Genomic DNA, 22412 nt, shown 5'->3' with positions numbered 1-22412 from the left:
GAAAATAGCAAGCAGTAGCCTATAAATATGCAGTTTTTGAAAGAAATACACCCAAAACAGTGAAAATGTGATATTTTTGGGTTTTATCCTCATTTTCAACAAAATTGCAATTAATTTGTCATTTTCTATCAAATTCTAATCAAACTAGCCCATTTCCACCATTATCTGGCCAGATTTCATTTTTTACCAATGTCATCTTATAGGTTATAACACACTAAATAGTTGTTGTTCTTTATTCTATATAAAATTGACCTATTTCCAATGACCGCAGCACACATCAGAACCCATTTTAAATTTCTGTAACTTACATTTTCTTGAAGAATATTGTCAGTGCTAACTAAAAATCAAAAGAAAAGTGGGGGTCATGTTTGATGAAAGAAAAATAATTTCAGTCAAACACACAAACTGCAAAATCAGCTAAAAAAAAGAGACCCCAAATTATACTGGTGGTGTATGATCTAAGTTTCCATGAAAAATTTTGTCATGGTGTTATTTCATGATCAAAATGCTATCTTCATGTCAAGCATAGATCTGTCATGTGATTTTACAAAAAAAAAATTGCAAAGAAAATAAGGAAAATAGCTCTACACAGCGAAAAAACTGAGGACTATTTGTATCCGCCATTATGCGACTACCATTTTTTTTCGCACCATTTTTCTATTTAGTGTCTGTATGCCTATAAAAACTATGGACGCTGCCATTTTCACAATTTCTAGTGACGTCATACACAAACGTTTAGTATAAAACCCGTACCGTACCTGATACACGCTCTCGTACCGGCGACTTTTCGTACTCCTACACAAACGTATTTTAAATTTGCCGGAAAAAAGTTTTTTATTCATTTTTACACCGATAACATATGATTTTGACAACAGACAGAAACTGTTAATGGATTTTCAAGGCTGTCTGCCTAAATTCAAGGACTTTCAATCAAATTCAAGTACCTTTTTGCCATTTTTTCAAGGCAACACTAAATTCAAGTACTTTTCAAGGTTGCAACCAAATTCAAGGACTTTTCAAGGCCTGTGCGAACCCTGAGAGTGTTAAAAAGCTTTTCCTTTGATCTGACCAGGTGGCGTAGTCTTTTACCCCTTATGACCCAGTTTTATACTTGGCATACTAAGAAATCATCAAGATAAACATTCTGACCAAGTTTCATGAAGATGAAGTCATAAATGTGGCCTCTAGGGTGTTAACAAGCTTTTCCTTTGATTTGACCTGGTGACCTAGTTTTTGACCCCACATGACCCAGTTTCAGATTTGGCCTAGAGATCATTAAGATAAACATTCTGTGTAAGTTTGTATCAAATCAAAATATAAATGAAACCTCTATATGGCTGAAAGGGCCAAAATAAAAAATTCTAACTCTAGAACTCATGATGGAATCTTGCCTGTTTTCAAAAGGAACTGAGATCTTTTTGTGACTTAAGTTGTGTAGTTGAAATCAATTTGAAAATGTCACTTCTATCTTGTTCACAATCAGGGGACATAACTCTGGAACCTATGACTGGATCTGATGGATTCATCATGGAATCCAATATATATCGTTGTTAAAGATATTTTGCAAGTTTTTATCATATCAGACCATAAATGAAGTCTCTACATGGCTGCAAAAGCCAAAATAGCAAATTTTGGCCTTTTAAGGAGCCATAACTCTGGAACTCATGAGGTGATTTTGCCAGTTTCCAAAAGGAACCAAGATGTTATGCCAATACAAATTGTGTGCAGTTTGATTAAAATCAAATGCAAAGTGTGGTCTCTATCCTGTTCACAAGAAATTTGTGGACAGACGACGGACAAAGGGCAATCACAAAAGCTCATCTTGTAACTACTTGACAGAAGAGCTAAAAAGGGGACATAAATCATGAATATCGGTGCCAGAGTTATGACCTTTGTGTCAAATGATATGGGTAATGATGAGGAAAAACTGTTTTGACTTTGAACCAAATCCGTTCAGTGATAAGATAGATTGAGTGAAAGTGCCTCAAAACTTTAACTGAAATTGTAAGAAAAAAAGAGGGCAAAAGTTATGAAATATTGATGTCAGAGTTAAGGCCCTTAGTCATAGGATGTGGGCGATGATGAAGAATAACCATGTTAAGTCTGAAGCAAATCCATCAAGTAATCACAGAGATAAAGAGAAAGTGCATCAAAACCTGAAATTTTAAGTAAAAATGGGCGTAATTAATGAAATACTGGTGCCAGATTTAGGACCTCTTTGTCATATAATGTGGGTGATGGTGAAGAATAACCATTTTATGTTTGAGGCAAATCCATCAAGTAAATATAGAGATAAAGAGAAAGTGAATCAAATCTTTAACTAATGCCGAGTCAGGTAGGACAACCAGGAAACTATGTATACAAACCTCAGTTCCTTTTGATATCTTGTATATTGACAATGAAAAGGTCCTTTTTTTCCCAGCATGTGGTTTTTCAAATTTCAGATTTTCTTGTTTTTCGATCTTTATGTTCTCCTCCTCGTCATATGATGTCAGATCATCGCGAATGTTGCATGTTCCAGGAAGCAGCATGTAATACTTTGTAGAAACATGTAGATGTTTTTTCTTGTATATGTTGGTCTTCTGTATTTCCTCCTTTAATACTGTAAGAAAGAAACTGAATGAGGCTTCCTAACTGAGCTTTGTCAAGTGATCATAATTATGCATTAACTTTAAATATATTAAACAGAGATTTTTTCAGCTGAAGATCCAATGTGACCATAGGGGATCACTGCAGGCACAAATGGGCATATAAACTGAGCCACTGACCTTCTGTAAGTCAGCTAGTAGACTTCTTCACATGAAAGAATTCTGTACCTTAAGTGAGAGATTGAACCTACAGCAACTGGGGACTCAAGTGACCTGAAACACTTGGGCTATGAGGCCCTTCTATTGTCATTGTTTTGTTAAGTTCCTTTCAATTCCCTTAATTAGTTGAAAAGTTTTTGTAAAAATCTGAACAAGATGCCCAAATGGGCCTAAGTCGCTCAACCTGAAGAGGACCTTAATCAACTGACCTTGTTTCTAACCAAGTTTGGTGAAAATCCATTAAGCAATTCATTAAAATCGGAAGTTATTTAAGCGCACGCCCGCCCGCTTAGCTCAGTAAGGAGAGTGTTGGTCTACGGATCGTGGGGTCGCGAGTTTGATCCCCGGGTGGGGCGTATGTTCTCCGTGACGATTTGATAAAAGACATTGTGTCTGAAATCATCCGTACTCCACCTCTGATAATTCATGTGGGGAAGTTGGCAGTTACTTACGGAGAACAGGTTTGTACTGGTACAGAATCCAGGAACACTGGTTAGGTTAACTGCCCACTGTACATGACTGAAATACTGTTGAAAAACGGCATTAAACCCGAAACAAACAAACAAAAGAAGTTATCTAAAAAAAAATATACATTCTGCTGACACACCCCAAAAATGCAAAACTGCTAGAACAAACTTCATGATACAATGCTGAATAAGTATTAGCTCTGTTGTCCCTAACAGGAATCAAGCGGAACCATTATAATGATGCTACAGACCAAGTTTAATGAAGAGCCATCAAGCAGTTCAAAAAAAGAAGTCATTTAAGGCTTTTTTTAGCTCTAGTGGTCCCTTGAAAGAACCAAGTGCTCCCATTTAAAGAAACTTGGGAGAGGACCTTACAATAATGATACAAATACAGTTTGATGAAAATCCATCCAGCAGTTTATCAGAAGAAGTCATTTAAAGGCTTTTTTCTATCTTTAGCTTTAGCAGCCTCTAAAGGGGGTAAAGCACCACCACTGAACAAGTTTGGGAGAGGACCTTACATGAAGTCTCAAACAAAGTTTGATTAAGATTGAACAAAATTGGCAGGAGACCTTACAATGATGCTAAAGACCAAGATCACTGAAGAAGTCATTTCCATCTATTTTTATTTTTAGTGGTTCCTAAAAGAGGCCAAGTGCCCCTGTTTGAACCATTTGGCATAAGACCTTACAACGATGTTTCAGACCAAGTTCATAAGAAAAATTCATGTAAATACAGTTCTATTTCTAGCTCTATATAGGAGACAAGCACCTACCATTGAAGAAATTTGGGAGAGGACCTTATAATGATGCTCCAGACCAAGTTTGTTAAAGATCCACCCAGCTGTTCACGAGAAAAAGTCATAATTATAGAGTTTATCTTATTTTTAGCTCTAGCAGCCCCTAAAAGGGACCAAGTGCCCCTAATTGAACAATGTTGGTAAAGGACTTTATAATGATGCTACAAATCAAGTTTGATGAAGATCCATCAAATGATTCATGAGAAGAAGTCTTTTAATTTTTTTTAGCTTTAATGGCCCTTAAAAGGGACCATGTGCCCCTATTTTCAACAATAAATTTTTTGTGAGGACCTTACTATTAGCCAAGTTTGATGAAGTAGATTACATCCAGCAGTTCATTAGAAGAAATCTAGTGGCCCCTAAATGGGGCTGACCATCACCATTTGAACAAGCAAATTCGATGAATTGGAATCCCCCGCCGAAAGGGTCAGAGTTGAGGAACGGCAAAAAAATATATCCAGCAAAAAGTTAAGAATGTTACCAAGAAGCAAATAATTTCATTAGTCAAAATCAAATTAAAAGAAAATGAATGGTTTGTTTGGGTGGGGCTGGGGGGGGGGGGGGGGAGGACACAACAGTTTACATGTTGATTATAAATATTGATAGAAAATGAAAAATGAAAAAAAAAAAAAAAAAAAAAAAAAAAAAAGGGGGGGGGGGGGGGGGGGGGGGGGGGGGACCAAGGTAAGGTGGTGACCAGGTGTAGGTACACAACATCACATGTTTATAATAAATGTTCATGGAAAAGAATGAAAGAAGTTTAATGAAATTCTTCCAATTGGTTGGTTTGTTATGTACAGATCTGTGGATTTTTAAACAATTAAAGGGCAATAACTATATGGAAAATTGACCAATCGAAAAAAACCTTGAAGGGCATCGTCGCAGTATCTTGGTTCATGTCTGTTTCAAGTTTGATGAAATTCTACCTGCTAGTTACTGAGAAATGGCTGCAGACGGACATTTTTCATTAAATCAAGGGCAATAACTCTGACGGAAATTGACCTATCAAAAAAAAAACTTGACGGGCATCAGCACAGTATCTTGGTTCATGTCTACTTCAAATTTGATGAAATTCTACCTGTTAGTTACTGAGAAATAGCTGCAGACGGACATTTTTTATTAAATCAAGGGCAATAACTCTGAGGGAAATTGACCAATCAAAAAAAAAACTTGACGGGCATCATCGCAGTATGTTGGTTCATGTTTATTTCAAGTTTCATGAAATTCTACCAAGTAGTTACTGAGAAATGGCTGCGGACGGACGGACGGACGGACTGACGGACGGACAACGCCATTTCAATACCCCCCTCCCGATTTCATCGGCGGGGGATAATAAATTTGAGAGAGGAACTTTTGATGATGCTACAAACCAAGTTTGATGAAGATATATTAAGCAGTTCATGAGAAGAAGTTGTTAAAAGGTATTTTTATTTTTAGGCCTAGTGGCCCCTAAAAGTGGCCGACAGCCCCCATTTTAATAAATTAGAGTAAAACCCTAATAATAATGCAACAGACCAAGTGTGATGAAGATCCGTCTAGTGGTTCATGAGATGAAGTTGTTTAAAGGTATTTCTAATATAAGCCCTTGCGGCTCCTAAAAGGGGCCCAAGTGCCCCCATTTGAACAGAATTTGTAGTTTCAGTGGAGAAGATGTTTTTTGTAAGAATACTGATGCAGGACAATGGACGCCACACCATACAAATAGCTCAATCTGACTAAAGTACTTGATCTTCTAAACGAAGATCTGAGAATAACCCACTCACATTCGTCTTCTGTATATTTTGGATTTCCAATATTGCTATATTTATTTTCGCAAATCTATTTTTTTTAACCAATCAGACGACTTGTTCGAATTTGAAAGTGTAAGAAAAATTTGCAGTCAGTCAAGGGCTCGAACTAGGGACCCCTCGCTTACAGAGCAAGTGTCCTACCGACTGAGCTAACCAGCTATCTGACATCTTACGACATAAGAATTGTAGATATCAAAAACCAAGGCTTTTTTAAGCTTGCAGAATGTTGTAAGTTTGCTTTTGATTGGCTAGTGGAAGGGTCGTCAGAACAAGGCTATCAATAGCTCGTGTTCAGATCCTAAGCATAGTGTAATAGGAGATGTACTTTAGTCAGATTGACAAATAGCTCACCCTGACCAAAATTCAAGTGAGCTAAAAATTAAGTACAGATGGGGGAGATGATTTAGAACTTATTCAAAACAGATGTTAAATTACCCTGGCAAAGGTAAAGGAAAGATAAATTTGAAAATTATTCAAATTAGTGTTATGTTCTTGTGCTCTACACTTCCTTGTTGATATCTATTTATTTGAGTATAAAGGCTAAAATGAATTGCAACAAGAGCTCGTCGAACACGAAATGCCCCCCTTGATGCATTCAGTAATTGCACAAGGAACAGAAATTATATGCTCACTGTAAACAAAGGTTCTACCATTCTGGTTTAATCTGACCTTGACCTTTAACCTATTAACCTAACAAGAGATTACAGAGTGATCTTGGTGCCATCCACCGAGCCATTTTTTAATGCTCCAAATTTCAAGACTAGCTCAAGGTCAAAATCAAGGTCAAATTTCATTTCGGACCAAAACAATGTGTATGTGGTCCAAATTTGAAAGCTGTGGCTTGAGAAATGTGAAAGTAGGTCACTAGATCAATTTCAAGGTCAAAGTTCATTTCGGTAGACAGAACTATGCATGTGCTTCAAATTTGGAGGCTTTAGCTTGAGAAATGTGAAAGAAGGTAAGAGGTAAAAATCAATGTCAAATTTCAATTCAGAACACAAAAATATGCATGTGGTTCAAATTTGAAGGCTGTAGCTTGAGAAATGTGAAAGTAGGTCACTAGGTCAAAATCAAGGTCAAATTTTATTTTGGAACAAAAATCTATGCATGTGTTCCAAATTTGAAGCCTGTACCTTCAAAACTGTGAAAGTAGGTCACTAGGTCAATAACAAGGTGACTGGTCAAAGTTTTTTTCGGTACACAAACCTATGCATGTGGTCCAAATTTGAAGGCTGTATAGCTACAGAAATGTGAAAGTAGGTCACTAGGTCAAGATCAAGGTCAACTCATGTCAAGGTTAATCTTGCCACTCAAAACTATACAGTCATGTGGTCCAAATTTGAATGAAGTAAGTTATGGACATGAAGACTCTAAGTTTTTCCCTATATTATTATTATTATTATTATTATTATACCAGATTTATATAAGTCTATATGAACCATAACACCCCTGGGGCGGAGCCATATTTGACCCTAGGGGAATAATTTGAACAATCTTGGTAGAGGACCAAGAGATTTTGCTACATACCAAATATCAAAGCCCTAGGCCCTATGGTTTTGGACAAGAAGATCAGAAACAATTTAACTGTTCCTGGCCAATGTGACCTTTGACCTAGTGACCTCAAAATCAATAAGGGTCATCTGCTGGTCATGGCCAACCTATCAATTTTCATGACACTAGGCCTAAGCGTTCCTGAGTTATTGCCTGGAAACCATTTTACTGTTCCTGGTCACTGTGACCTTGACCTTTGATATACTGACCTCAAAATCAATAGGGGTCATCTGCTGGTCATGACCAACCTCCCTATCAACTTTCGTGATCCAAGGCCTAAGCGTTCTTGTGTTATCATCCGGAAACCGTTTTACTGTTCAGGGTCACTGTGACCTTGACCTTTAACATACTGACCTCAAAATCAATAGGGGTCATCTGCTGGTCATTATCAACCATCCTATCAACTTTCATGATCCTAGGCCCAAGTGTTCTTGAGTTATCATCCGGAAACCGTTTTACTATTCAGGGTCACTGTGACCTTCACCTTTGACATACAGACCTCAAAATCAATAGGGGTCATCTGCTGGTGATGACCAACCTCCCTATTAACTTTCATGATCCTAGGCCCAAGCGTTCTTGAGTTATCATCCGGAAACGGATTGGTCTACATTCCGACCGACCGACATACCGACATCTGCAAAACAATATACCCCTCCTTCTTCGAAGGGGGGCATAATAAATGTTACCTGGTAACACATGGCATAAAAACCCTGTGTAGTGAGAGAATACCAGACCATGAGCCATACTACCCACAGGCAACACTTCTGGCAGTGAAATTTCACCTGAAACAAAATTCAACAATTAAACAAGAGGGCTATAATGGCTCTAGATTGCTTAAATGTGAGTTTCACACTGGTTTAAACAATTTTATTAGAATGCCAGGTAAGGAAAATATCTGTGAGTCCAGCAGTTCTGACATGAACTACATATAATATATCCACAACACATGTATACATATAGAGAATTCCTTACAGATTACTTAGATTTGAAGGAAAAAAAACAAGTATGTAAGTATAATATCCATGATATTTGTTGTTAAAAGTTTCAAACAAATCTATTACCGATTACATGACAAAAACTTGATTGACCACCTTTCAGGCTTTTTTTTTTTTCTAAGAAAAGATATTGACATAGATTTTTACTTACTGTTGATTTCTTGTGCTAAAAGTGTGTTCCATTCATTTTTATTGAAATCTACTTTAATGTGAGGCACACTGGCAAGAATGCCCCTCTTTAAGAATTTAATATCCCTTTCAGCAACATTATGGAGTAACATTCGTACCCTCAACATATTTGATCTTTTTGATTCTTCTAGAGCTAAAATAGTTTCTAAGGTCACCCAATGACTGTTAAGGGATTTCTCCGTAAGGAGCAGCAATGTTTTATTTGACCTAGATACATTACTGACTACATTATCAAAAACGTTTTGTCCAATTTGGAAAGTATCATGTTTGAACTGAGCAATGCATCGTAGTTGAATTTGTTCAAGTCCTTCACACACATGTTTTGCAAGATCTTCATCCTCTGTCGCGAATATAACAAAGACGTCATATTCAAATTTGACAATAGTTTCAAGCTCTTTCCGCAGATCCTCAGGTCTGTCAGACATTTCTGAAAGGAGATGCATCACTGTTTTTAGAATTATATCAGGGCACATAATCATACTTTCAATATACCTACATTATCATACTCAATATATTTTCTTCGTTGGTTATAAGTCACACTGCTGCTGATACAATTTAGGTCAAATGATCATTTTTCGAGTTTTAGATGGTCATTGGCGGAGGTGTACATTCTTTTGGGCACATTTGTGCACCTGGGGCCAAGCCACCAACCTTCGAAATGCCAGCAGATGCAAGCATTTTACATCCCTTGATGGGTGTCAAACCCAAATAAATTCAAAGTCAGAAGCTCTGCCATTTAACCCTTAGCCTGCTGGCTGCAAGTGTTTCTGCCTTTGCGACCAGTACAGACCAAGATCAGCCTGCAAGGATCATGGTCTGCACTGTTCGCTATTCAGTCAGTAAATTTTCAGTGAACATCCCTTCGAATAATAAATGGTTTTGCCCAAATTGAATGATGGACCAGTCCATTTTAGAAATTTAGCAGGATATTGGTTAAACTCCTAACTGTGCTTCATCTTTTTCTACCTACATAAATATACTTGAATTATAATACTAGAAAAATGTTTTATTGACATGTTTTTCATCAGTATTTAACTTTTTATATGAGGTAGAGCAAACTATCTATTGCTTCTATTCTATATACACTTAGATAGTTCGTCTGAGCCTGATATGACTATCCTTCTTAATTGGTACATGTTTTCTTGTGCTATTACAATCATTTTCAAGAAAATATCAATTTATTCAATGACAGCCAATTACACAGTTTTACACAACTAACTGACAACTTCCCCACATGAATCAGAGGTGGAGGATAAATGATTTCTACATCTTACTCTACAAGCTCAACTACTACCAAGAGGTTAACTACCACGGTTTAACTATATACCGTACTTTAATTGCATATTTCAGTAAAGTGTATGCCTAAAATGGAGAAAACATACAACTGTGTTGAAACAATAAAGGCTTGGTTCCTCTTTGTTGATGCTTCAAAATAGAAAGATCTGTATCAAAAGACCTATCAAAGTGCAATCATATGCTATACTTAAAAGATGACCATTTGGCAATATGAGTTATATATTATGTGTATATCTAATGCCACAATTGAATATTCCATGAAATACACTTTAACTGAAACAAATTCTAGTGTATAATTATTATGTAAGCAGGAACTAGCCCACCCTACCTTGTGTATTTATGTGGTAACTGCTACTTTGTTATGTGTACAAATGTCAAATTATCATCCTTGAACTAAAAGTTTGATATCCTCCCACGTCCTTCCTTATGGTATAAATTCTATGAAGCTGATTGAGACAGGGATGACATGGTTTCAATTACTACAAGGACAAAAACTCTCTCACTTTTCTAGACGGTCACAAATATAGTGATAGCTGTAGAAAAATTCAAAAACTGGCCATATGATGCACTTTTCAGATACCAACTTAATATTATCATTGACAACTTTCCCTCCCCTATAGCTGTCAAAGGTGGACAAAACAAATAAAACCATGGAAAATCATGGTCCTCAGCTGGCTCCCAGAAATTAATGACTTAACCAAAAGAATGAATATAAATATTATATAGATATACAGATAGTGAAAATAATCTTTTAAAACTGATTTATATTTTGACTAGCTCCTAATCTATATTTTCATATCATTCTTTTACTGGGATGCAGATAGCCATTCTGACATACATTTTAAATGTTTGCTTGTTGTGTTATTTTTCATATATCAACAAATGAAAATTGAGACTATCCTCTACTGACTAAATCAGTGTAAACATCAGTGAATGAAAAGTATTTGATAGAAATTTAAAAAGCTGAATGTTTTTCACAAGAGAATATATTATTATTCTGATTTATAGTAAAAAAAATCTTGGGAAGTTTGTTTAGATGTGGATTTTAAACGAATAATGGAAAAAAATACCAAAGCTATCCTGTACATGTATCCTAAATCAGCGCATATGTAAACAATATGGCATGGAGAGAAAAAACACATGAATTTCTATCAAAAGCTGAATGTTTTGAAAAAAACAGCTGTTTTCTGTCTGATATACAGGAAAAACTACTAAATTTCATTTCTTTGAATTGGTATGCTGGAAAAATTATAATATGTAGTTAGCTATCTGCTATACCCTAAAGCACTGTAGCTCATGTTTTAGATATATAGCTTTCCCTTTAGATTCCAATGAACGGACTAGTCCAAAATGAATCCAAGTCCATGTTACTAATACCAACTATTCTCAATGATAAACTTAATTCAGATTGTAGACTAACTTTGAAGTCTGAGCTACAAAACTGCATTAAAAGAAAATGTGAGAAAAACTTTTAAAGATAGCATTTTGAGACATTATTTAAAAATAAATCACTCAGTCTTATTAATGGCTAGCCTGTTCGTAATTATGACCCTGATGGTTTTATCTCCATGATCACAAAATTTTTATGTCATGTAAACAACCTCAGTACGATGTCACTGGGAATTTCTACTTTCACTATCACAATTAACAGTCCCAAACATGAAACTTCAATGCCTAATAACTATTTTTACTGATGGGACAGCTCAAATAGTGACTTACCGTTACAGATTAAATTCTTTATTCAAGGAATTTGTACATACAAATCATTACACAATATTAAATTTTCAATGAGCAAAGAACAATTAAGGTTAATTATGGTCATAATTATGTAAACTATGTCAGTTGTTCTCTTTACGCTCCGCAATTCCTCCGACTTCAAATAACCCACAAAAGGTAGTAACCGGTATACTTACTAAAGAATGTATGGTCTTATCAATACTGTTCTTTCGTTTTAAATAAGGGCGTGTCCAGACTTCATGTAGTATCCGACTACTGTCCCACTTTTTGCATTTCACCAAACAACCTTTACACCACTCCCTGACCTGGTCAGTCTGACCACTTATTCATCAGTATTCAAAGAAATAAATCATATCAAAACATTTATTTAAAAGAATAACACATGTCCCTGTTTCTTTATTCCACGTTATTCTAGGAATCCTCAGACTCTAGAAACCCAACCATTCTAAAAATAGAGTTGGTATTTCCTTCCCGGTGTCTATTTATAAATCTGTCCAAATTGTCCTCTTTATTAACGGTTATGATAATTAAATATATGAACTTTCCGATCTTCAAACCGGATATATTTTAAACTGAAGCACTCCAGTGAGTAGGTGCAATCCAATTAAGGTAATGAAACATTAAACAATGAGACGCTTGCTGGAAATCCCCATATAAAATGGAGATGTTATTTATAGAATAACGTCACGCGGTAGAAAAAAAACAACAACAAAAAAAACAAGCCGTAGCAAGGGTGCGTTTAAATATCTATAGATGGGTATTTTTCACAATAAAGTCAACTGCTCTACAGTAGCTTGGTTTAAAAAAAAATCCCCAAAGTGAAATAATAGACGCCAGACTTTTCAAAATGCTGATAATCATGTTTAATTAATCTGTCTAGATTTCTATTTATATATGTATAGAATCTACGTATATAATGAATGACGAAGATCTATGCCTCTGTAGGCATATCTCTATATAATGTTTTTTTCGGACAAACGTTTCAACTTCTAAAACTGTTCTGCGATGGCGTGCAGTTAATGCTAATTTTCTTATCCCAGTCTGATTTTGCCTATGCTTTATTAAGAATGCAACATGAAATAGATCAAAGCGCAACTAAACAGGCTAGCATTGGACTTCATAATACAACAGCGGCACCAGCGCCACACGGTGCAGTGTTGTTGGAGCGAATTCAATGTTTCACAGTGTATATGCATATCGGATCCCTCTCTGTGGTAAATGAGAAAACTGATCCCTAGCTCTCAGTTCGCGCACAGGACCTTCCACATGTATGGTAAACAATGAACTCCAACCCGAAACACAGGTTTGTGTATAAAAACATATGAACCACGGGAAGATGTAGATATCCTTGCTTTTTACCGATACATTTGTTTCATCAGTTAACACAAGTCGATCCAAAAAGAAGATGGAATGTAGACGGAAGGACCTAGCTCGGATGAGCACCAGGCCATGTTTATACTTCCTATCTATATCACGTATGTGAAGTCGTTGATCCCATCTTATCTGTAAATACACTTTATGTGGTTATTTTCATCACATTTCCTTAAAAAAGCCCTACTTTCGATTTCGTTAATGCACGGGATTCCTCTCGGTCGGTGCATTTTGCCTCACATGACTCTCTGCATGGTTAAATTTGTTTTGATCTGTAAACTTGTTGTAAAACTCAGTGCCGAACGTCGTAATGTAACTTTACCACGTCTAAATATGGAATGTAACCACATCAAGTCAGTGTTATAGTAACCACAGCATAACTTGTGATCTGACGACAACAGAATAACATAGAACAGAACCAGATTGACATCGAACCACATCAGGAAAACAGCAACCCACATCAGAATTACAGCGAACCACACCAGAATGCTATCGAATGACATTTAATCACACCAGAGTGATATCGAATCACATTAGAATGACATCAAATCACATTGAACCTCATTGGAATTACATCGAACCAACCACATTATTTAGAACTCATTGAACACATTAGAATGACATGGAACCACATCTAAATGACATTGGACCACATTAGGATGACATTGAACCATATCAGATTTACAATGAACCACGTTTAAATGACAGCGAACCACAGCAGAATGACATTGAATCACATCTGAATGACATCGAATCACATCAGAATGACGACATCGAACAACCAGAATGACATTGAACCCTATAAGAGTGACATAAAACCTCATTAGAATGACATTGAACACATTTGAATGACATCGAACCACATCTGAATGACATTGAACCACATTAGGATGACACTGAACCACGTAAGAATGACATCGGACTGCATCAGGATGACATTGAACCACATCAGAATTACATTGAACGACATTAGGATGACAGCGAACCACATCAGAATGACATTGAACCAAATGAAGAATGACAGTGAACCACATTAAAATGATAATGAGCCACAGCAGAATGACATTGAACCACGGCAGAATGACATCGAACCACAGCAGAATAACATTGAACCACAGCAGAATGACAAAGAACCACAGCAGAATAACACTGAACCGCTGCAGAATGACATTAAACCCCAGCAGAATGACAATGGCTACATCAAGAATGACAATGAACTACATAAAAAATGACAATGAACCGCAGCAGAATGACATCGAACAACAGCAGAATGACATCGAACCTTAACAGAATGACATCAAACCACAGCAGAATGACATTGAACCACAGCAGAATGGCATTGAACCGCATCAGAATGACATCGAACCTTAACAGAATGACAATGACCCACATCAAGAATGACAATAAACCACAACTGAATGACAATGAATCACTTCAATAATGACAATGAACCTCAACAGATTGCCATTGAACCCCAGCAGAATGACATTAAACCACAGCAGAATGACATCGAACCTTAACAGAATTACATTGAACCACATCAAGAATGACAATAAACCACAACCGAATGACAATGAATCACTTCAATAATGACAATGAACCTTAACAGAATGACATTGAACCACAACAGAATGACATTAAACCACAGCAGAATGACATCGAACCTTAACAGAATTACATTGAACCACATCAAGAATGACAATAAACCACAACTGAATGACAATGAATCACTTCAATAATGACAATGAACCTCAACAGATTGCCATTGAACCCCAGCAGAACGACATTGAATGGCATTGAACCACAACAGAATGACAATGAACCACATCAAAAATAACACTGAACCACAACAGAATGACATTGAACCGCAGCAGAATGACATTAAACCACATCAAAATTGACAATGAACTACAGCAGAATGACATTGAACATTGAATGACAATGGTCTACATCAAAAATGACAATGAACCACAACAAAATAACATTAAACCATAGCAGATTGACATTGAACCACACCAAAATGACATCGAACCACAACAGAATGATATTGAACCACAGCATAATGACATTGAACCACAGCAGAGTAACAATGAACCACATCAAGAAGAATGACAATGAACCACATCAAAAATGACAATGAACCACAACAGAATGACACTGAACAACAGAATAACATTGAATCACAGGAGAATGACAATGAACAACATCAAAAATGACAATAAACCACAACAGAATGCATTGAAACGCAGCAGAATGACACTGAATCACAGCAAGAATGACATTGAACCACATCAAGAATGACAATGCACAACATCAAAATGACAATGAACCACAACAAAATGACATTGAACCACAGGAGAATGACAATGAACAACATCAAAAATGACAATAAACCACAACAGAATGCATTGAAACGCAGCAGAATGACACTGAATTACAGCAAAATGACAATGAACCACATCAAGAATGACAATGAACAACATCAAAATGACAATGAACCACAACAAAATGACATTGAACCACAGAATGACACTGAATCTCAGCAGATTGAAATTGATCAATAACAGGATGACACTGAACCACAGCAGAATGAAAATGAACCACAGCAAAATGATATTGAACCAAATCAAAAATGACAATGAACCACACCAGAAAACAACGAACCACAGCAGACTGACATTGAACTATAGAATGACAATGAACCACAGCAGAATGACAATGAACCACATGAAGAATGACAATGATCTACTTAAAAAATGACAATGAACCATAGCAGAATGACAATGAACCACAGAAGAATGACATCGAACCACAGCAGAATAACATTGAACCACAGCAGAATGACAATGACCCACAGCAGAATGACAAAAAAAAACCCACAGCAGAATGAAATTGAACCACAGCGGAATGACAATGAACCACATCAAAAATGACAATAAACTACATCAAAAATGTCAATAAACCACAACAGAATGCATTGAATGGTAGCAGAATGACAATGACCCACAGCAGAATGACAATGAACCACAGCAAAATGACAATGAAACACAGGAGAATGACATTGAATCACAGCAGAATGACATTGAACCACAGCAGAATGAAAATGAACCACATCAAGAATGACAATGAACTACATCAAAAATGATGATGGATCACAACAGAATGCATTAAACCAAAGCAGAATGACATTGAACCACGGCAGAATGATATTGAACCACAATATAATGACATTGAACCACAGCAGATGACAATGAACCAGAGCAAAATGACAATGAACCACATCAAAAATGAAAATGAACCACAACAGAATGACATTGAACCGTAGCAGAATGACATTGAACCGCAGTAGAATGACATTTAACCACAGCAGAATGACATCGATCCACAACAGAATGACATTGAACTGCAACAGAATGACAATAAACCACATCAAGAATGGCAATGAACCACATCAAAAGTGACAATGAACCGCACTGAAATGACATCGAACCACATCAGAATGATATTCAACCACAACAGTACGACACTGAACCACAGCTGAATGACCTTGAACCACAGCAGAATGATACTTTTAGAATGACATCGAACCACAGCAGAATGACATCGATCTAAATCAGAATGACATTGAACCACAGCAGGATGACAATGAACCACAGCAAAATGACAATGAACCAATGCAGAATAACATTTAACCACAGCAGAATGACAATGAACCACAGCAGAATGACAATGATCCAAAGCAGAATGACATTGCACCACAGCAGGTTAACAATGAACCACAGCAAATTTACACTGAACCACAACAGAATGACATCGAACCACAGCAGAATGACAATGAACCACAGCAGAATAACATTGAAGCACAGCAAAATGACAATGAACCACATCAGAATGCCATCGAACCACAGCAGTATGACAATGAACCACAGCAGAAAGACCGTGAACAAAAGCAGAATGACACTGAATCACAACAGAATAGCATTGAACCACAGCAAAGTAACATTGAACCACAGCAGAATGACATATAACCACAGCAGAATGACAATGAACGACAGGAGAATGTGATTGAACCACAGCAGAATGACACTGAACACAGGAGAATGACAATGAACCACAGCAGAATGACATTGAACTACATCAAGAATGACATTGAACTACACCAAGAATGAGAATGACTCACAGCAGTGTGACATTGAACCACAGCAGAACGACACAGCAGAACGACAATGAACCACAGCAGATTGACATTGAACCACAAGATAATGACATTGAACCACAAGAGAATGACATTGAACCACAAGAGAATGACATTGAACCACAGCAGAATGACAATGACCCACAGCAGAATGACAATGAACCACAGCAGAACGACATTGAAACACAGCAGAACGACAATGAACCACAGCAGAATGACATTGAACCACAGCAGAATGACAATGAACCGCAACAGAATGACACTGAACCACAGCAGAATGTCATTAAATTACAACAGAATTACATCAAACTACATCAGAATGAAAACATAAAAAGCAACATCAAAACAAAAAGTAACAAGAATTTTATACCTTCTGACAACTTCAGAATGAAAATGAAATATCAAAATCATAGTTGACATTCCTTTATTTGGGTCATGGAGCCTTGGGGCCCTGATTTGAAAGGTTTGTAGGAAATAATCAATAAGTATTTATTTTTATTTATTTATTTTTTTTTTTTTTTGATTTAACGTCGCACCGACACATGATTAATATATCTACTAATTTATTAAATATCTGACAAAATTCTATATCCTTACTATACACATTTACATATATTGATATTTAATATCTGTGTTATACTGACATCAACACTAACTTTGGAATGGAGAGGTAAACTCAAATTTCCTGTTGTTTTTCAATGAAGCCTTGCCCATGTAAAGATTTACATGTGGCAGTGAAACCATTTGAACAAGGCAGTCTCAAAGACAGCTAAATCCCCCGCTGCTTTGTTATGGATAGTGAAAGGGTTGATGAAAATCTTTCAAGGGGGTTTAAGAGATACAGAACGGGCACAAAATGGAAGGCTCAAACCTTTGACATTGAGTTGTGATCTTTACTTTATGTCGACTCGTGAGTTCTGCACATTGTCTTGATGAGGTGATCATTTGACCCAAGTTTCATGAAAATCCTACAAGGGGTTTAGGAGATACAGAGCAGACACACAATGTTACAGACAGACGGAAGGACGGAGACCATTCCTAAACCCCTCCCCATCAGACCACTCATGGCGGGGCATTAACAAGCTTGAGAGGGGCCAATGTAAGTGTACGATACCCATATGAATATACCTTAAGGATGACTACCCGTAATAGGCCTCAATTTCACCAAAAGCGTACATACAACTTGATAATGTAAGCTTTGAAAATGTCAAACGAAAGAAATAAGGTGCATATTGACAAGTTATATAGTGACAGAAGTTCTCAAAAATTTCCTTTAGATTACCTCCCCTGATAATTTTGGTTTTTCATGAATTATCTCCCCTGAAAACTAGAAAAAATAATTTTCTCGTTTTCCCTACGGTGAATTTTCGATTTCTTTTTTATATTTGTATCAGAATCATATAATGCAGCTTTCTACCGCAAAATGTTCTTGAAACTCAAGCTCAGATTCCCATAATAAAAGAAATCAGGTATTTCCCATAGGCATCAATGTTAACTTCAATACCGATTATCTCCCCTAAAAATGACAGAATTCGAAAAATCTCTCGGTGAAACGTTTTTAATTTTGACTGTCTTTAAAGTGACCAAATTTCATTTAGATATTACCATCCAGTTACAAGATACGAAATATGGCTATTACACCATGTAATCCTTAAGATGCTACAGGGTTTGGTGAAAATCCATTAATGGTTCATGAATGTTTTTAAAGGTTTTTATTTTTAGCTCCAGCAGACATGTGCACGTTGCATGAATTGTGTTCATACCATTATCACTACAGCACTGAGCAGGCCCATACATTAATGATCACAGCACTAAAAGTGTGCTAATATTTTAATCATCACTTACAGCTCTGAAAGTGTGCCCATATGTTAATCACCATAATACAGCACTGAAAATGTGTCTACATATTATAGATCACTATTTTCAGCAAAGGGTGTGCAAATACCTTAATCACCACTAGAAGTGTGCAAATACCTTAATTACCATTTACAGCAAATTAAGTGCGTCCATTTCTTAACTGCCACTTACAGCACTGAAATTTTGCCAAACCTTATCCACCACTTACAGCACCTTAAGTTTGCCAATACCTTAATCATCACTTACAGCACTGAAAATTTGCCCATACCTACCTCAATCATTATTTACAGCAACGAGTTTGCCCATACCTAAATCACCATTTACAGCACTGAAAGTTTGCCCATACCTTAATCACCACTTAAGCACTGAAAGTGATCCAATACTTTATTCACCACTGAAAGTCTGCCCATACCTTTATCACCATTTACAGCAATGGAAGTGTTTATACCATACCTTAACCACCATTTAAAGTACTGAAAGTGCGCCCATACCTTAATCACCACTTACAGCACTGAAAGTGTGCCCATACCTTAATCCTCATTTATAGCACCGACAGTTTGTCCATACTAACAGATGTGACACTATTTTCTTAACAAGAGTTCCATGATGGCCCTATATCACTCACCTGAGTACCATTGCTCTTAATGATATTAAGATATAGTTCTGACATAGATCACATAGGCATACACTTTAAATATCATCAGGATAAATATTTTCTTGTAATAGTCCCTTTAGACCTATGGGTCACGTACTAGTTAGGTCCAATTTCCATACCAAGTTTGAGGGTCCTAGGCTCAAATGCTGCATTTTTGTACAATCATGACTATTCCTTACCCTGAAAGTCTTAAATAGCATTTAAAACTAATCTCATTAGATGCTGCTGAGGTATGTTACGGAGATATACACATTTTAATTTGAAATAAAGGAAGGTAAATTGATATAAATCAGTTCATAGTTATCTACCCTGATTGTCTGAGTCCAACTAATGACAATAATAAAATTTCAAATGAGTTTTATAGGTACTTACTGATATAAATCTATTTTGATTAAAATCAGGGGAGGTAATCATATATAAAATAACTCCAGAACCTATGATTGGATCTAACAGATTCATCATGGAATCAAAGATTTATTGTTGTTAAAGAAATTTTGCAAGTTTGTATCAAATCGAACCATAAATGAAGTCTCTATATGGCTGCAAAAGCCAAAATAGCAAAGTTCGGACCTTTAAGGGGCCATAACTCTGGAACCCATGATGGGATCTGGCCAGTTTTCGAAAGGAACTGAAATATTATGCCAATACAAGCTGTGTGCAAGTTTGATTAAAGTTGATTGCAAAATGTTGTCTCCATTGTGTTCACAACCAAAAAATAGCAAATTTTGGCCCTTTAAGGGGCCATAACTCTAAAACCCATGATGGGATGTGGCCAGGTTTTGAAAAGAACTGAGATATTATGCCAATACAAGTTGTGTGCAAGTTTTATTAAAGTTGATTGCAAAATGTGGTCTCTATCATGTTCGCAAGCCAAAAATAGCAAATTTTGGCTCTTTAAGGGGCCATACCTCTGGAACCCATGATGGGATTTGGCCAGTTTTCCAAAGGAACCAAGATATTATGCCAATACAACTTGTGTGCAAGTTTTATTAAGTTGATTGCAAAATGTGGTCTCTATCGTGTTCACAAGCCAAAAATAGCAAATTTTGGCCTCTTAAGGGGCCATAACTCTGGAACCCATGATGGGATCTGGCCAGTTTTCAAAAGGAACTGAGATATTATGCCCATTCAAGTTGAGTGCAAGTTTGATTAAAATCAAATACAAAATTTGGTCTATCCTGTTCACAAGGAAATTGTGAACGGACGGACGACGGACGGACATAGGGTGATCACAAAAGCTCACCCTGTCACTATGCGACAGGTGAGCTAAAAACAGATGAAATGACTAGAGATGTCATATATATTCTGAGAGAGACTTTTCCCATCAGTTGTTTACAGACTCAAATCAAAATAATGCTGTTGAGGCCTTGTATTACTTTTTCACTTAGAACTCCAAAATCAACCAAAATGTCAAAAATACACCCACAATAAAATTTAAACAAAAACTAGCCTTAATATATTAGTGTGTCATATCACATATGCAGTTGCGCGACTAAATCAGATGGCTACCTTGCTGGTTCCTACATTAGTAAATTCTGATACATTTCACAACTTTCTGTGGAAGAACTGCGGAGCTATGTACCACACACAAGTAAAAAGTTACTCCCTGGCCCAGTTTTTTTGCATATATGAGCTAATTTTAAAACAATAGGACCATGATGGTCCTAAATCGCTCACCTGTCCCCACATGACCCAGTTTTGAACCGAGTACGACGTCGTTTTTTTCTATTATTTGACATAGTGACCTTGTTTTTGTACTCATGTTACCCAGTTTTGAACTTGACCTAGATATCATCAAGGTGAAAATTCTGACCAATGTTCATGAAGATCCATTGAAAAATATGGCCTCTAGAGAGGTCACAAGGTTTTTCTATTATTTGACCTACTGACCTAGTTTTTGAAGGCACATGACCCAGTTTTGAACTTGACCTAGATATCATCAAGGTGAACATTCTCACCAATCTTCATGAAGATCTCATGAAAAATATGGCCTCTAGAGAGGTCACAAGGTTTTTCTATTTTTATACCTACTGACCTAGTTTTTGACCGCACGTGACCCAGTTTCGAAATTTATCTAGATATCATCAAGGTGAACATTCTGACCAATTTTCATGAAGATCCATTGAAAAATATGGCCTCTACAGAGGTCAAAAGGTTTTTCTATTTTTAGACCTACTGACCTAGTTTTTGACCGTAGTTGATACAGTTTCGAACCTGACCTAGATATCATCAAGGTGAACATTCTTACCAATTTTCATGAAGATCCATTCAAAAGTATGACCTCTATGAGAGGTCACAAGGTTTTTCTATTTTTAGACCTACTGACCTAGTTTTTGACGCAATTGACCCAGTTTCAAACATTACCTAGATATCATCAAGATGAACATTCAGACCAACTGTCATACGGATCTAATGAAAAATATGGCCTCTAGAGAGGTCACAAGGTTTTTTTTTATTATTTGACCTACTGACCTAGTTTTAGAAGGCACGTGACCCAGTTTCAAACTTGACCTAGATATCATCAAGGTGAACATTCTGACTAATTTTCATGAAGATCCATTGAAAAGTATGGCCTCTAGAGATGTCACAAGGTTTTTCTATTTTTAGACCTACTGACCTAGTTTTGGACCGCATGTGACCCAGTTTCGAACTTGACCTAGATATCATCAAAATGAACATTCTGACCAATTTTCATAAAGATCC

The 22412-nt window shown here is 36.6% G+C and overlaps 2 protein-coding genes across 4 annotated transcripts in view; one reads left to right on the top strand and one right to left on the bottom strand.

The window, feature by feature from the left end:
- Positions 1-13083, bottom strand: part of LOC123554299 (uncharacterized) — a 35124-nt gene extending 22041 nt beyond the window's left edge. The window contains exons 1-4 of one of the 3 annotated variants that reach the window (XM_053548244.1): positions 11808-13083; positions 8561-9025; positions 8101-8196; positions 2367-2602 (exon numbers count right to left, since the gene is read on the bottom strand). In XM_053548244.1, coding sequence (XP_053404219.1) covers positions 2367-2602; positions 8101-8196; positions 8561-9023 — 795 coding nt within the window. In that variant the 5' untranslated portion in view covers positions 9024-9025; positions 11808-13083. Of the gene's footprint in view, positions 1-2366; positions 2603-8100; positions 8197-8560; positions 9026-10222; positions 10424-11613; positions 11751-11807 lie in introns of those variants that run through there. The other 2 variants (XM_053548246.1, XM_053548245.1) reach the window with 2 other exon arrangements.
- Positions 13084-15931: 2848 nt separating this feature from the next.
- Positions 15932-17030, top strand: LOC128558253 (putative surface protein bspA-like). Its single transcript, XM_053547146.1, has 2 exons — positions 15932-15955; positions 16701-17030. The coding sequence occupies exons 1-2, from the start codon at positions 15932-15934 to the stop codon at positions 17028-17030; spliced, it is 354 nt and encodes a 117-aa protein (XP_053403121.1).
- The last annotated feature ends 5382 nt before the right edge of the window (positions 17031-22412 follow it).

Source organism: Mercenaria mercenaria, chromosome 7 (genome assembly GCF_021730395.1).
Source record: "Mercenaria mercenaria strain notata chromosome 7, MADL_Memer_1, whole genome shotgun sequence".
NCBI lineage: Eukaryota > Metazoa > Mollusca > Bivalvia > Venerida > Veneridae > Mercenaria > Mercenaria mercenaria.
This window is presented reverse-complemented; position numbering and strand designations above follow the sequence as displayed.

Coding starts and splice junctions, on each gene's coding strand:
- LOC128558253 (XM_053547146.1), top strand. CDS start 15,932: ATGACAATAAACTACATCAAAAAT. Junction 15,956..16,700: donor CAATAAACTACATCAAAAAT/GTCAATAAACCA, acceptor ATTTAACCACAG/CAGAATGACAATGAACCACA.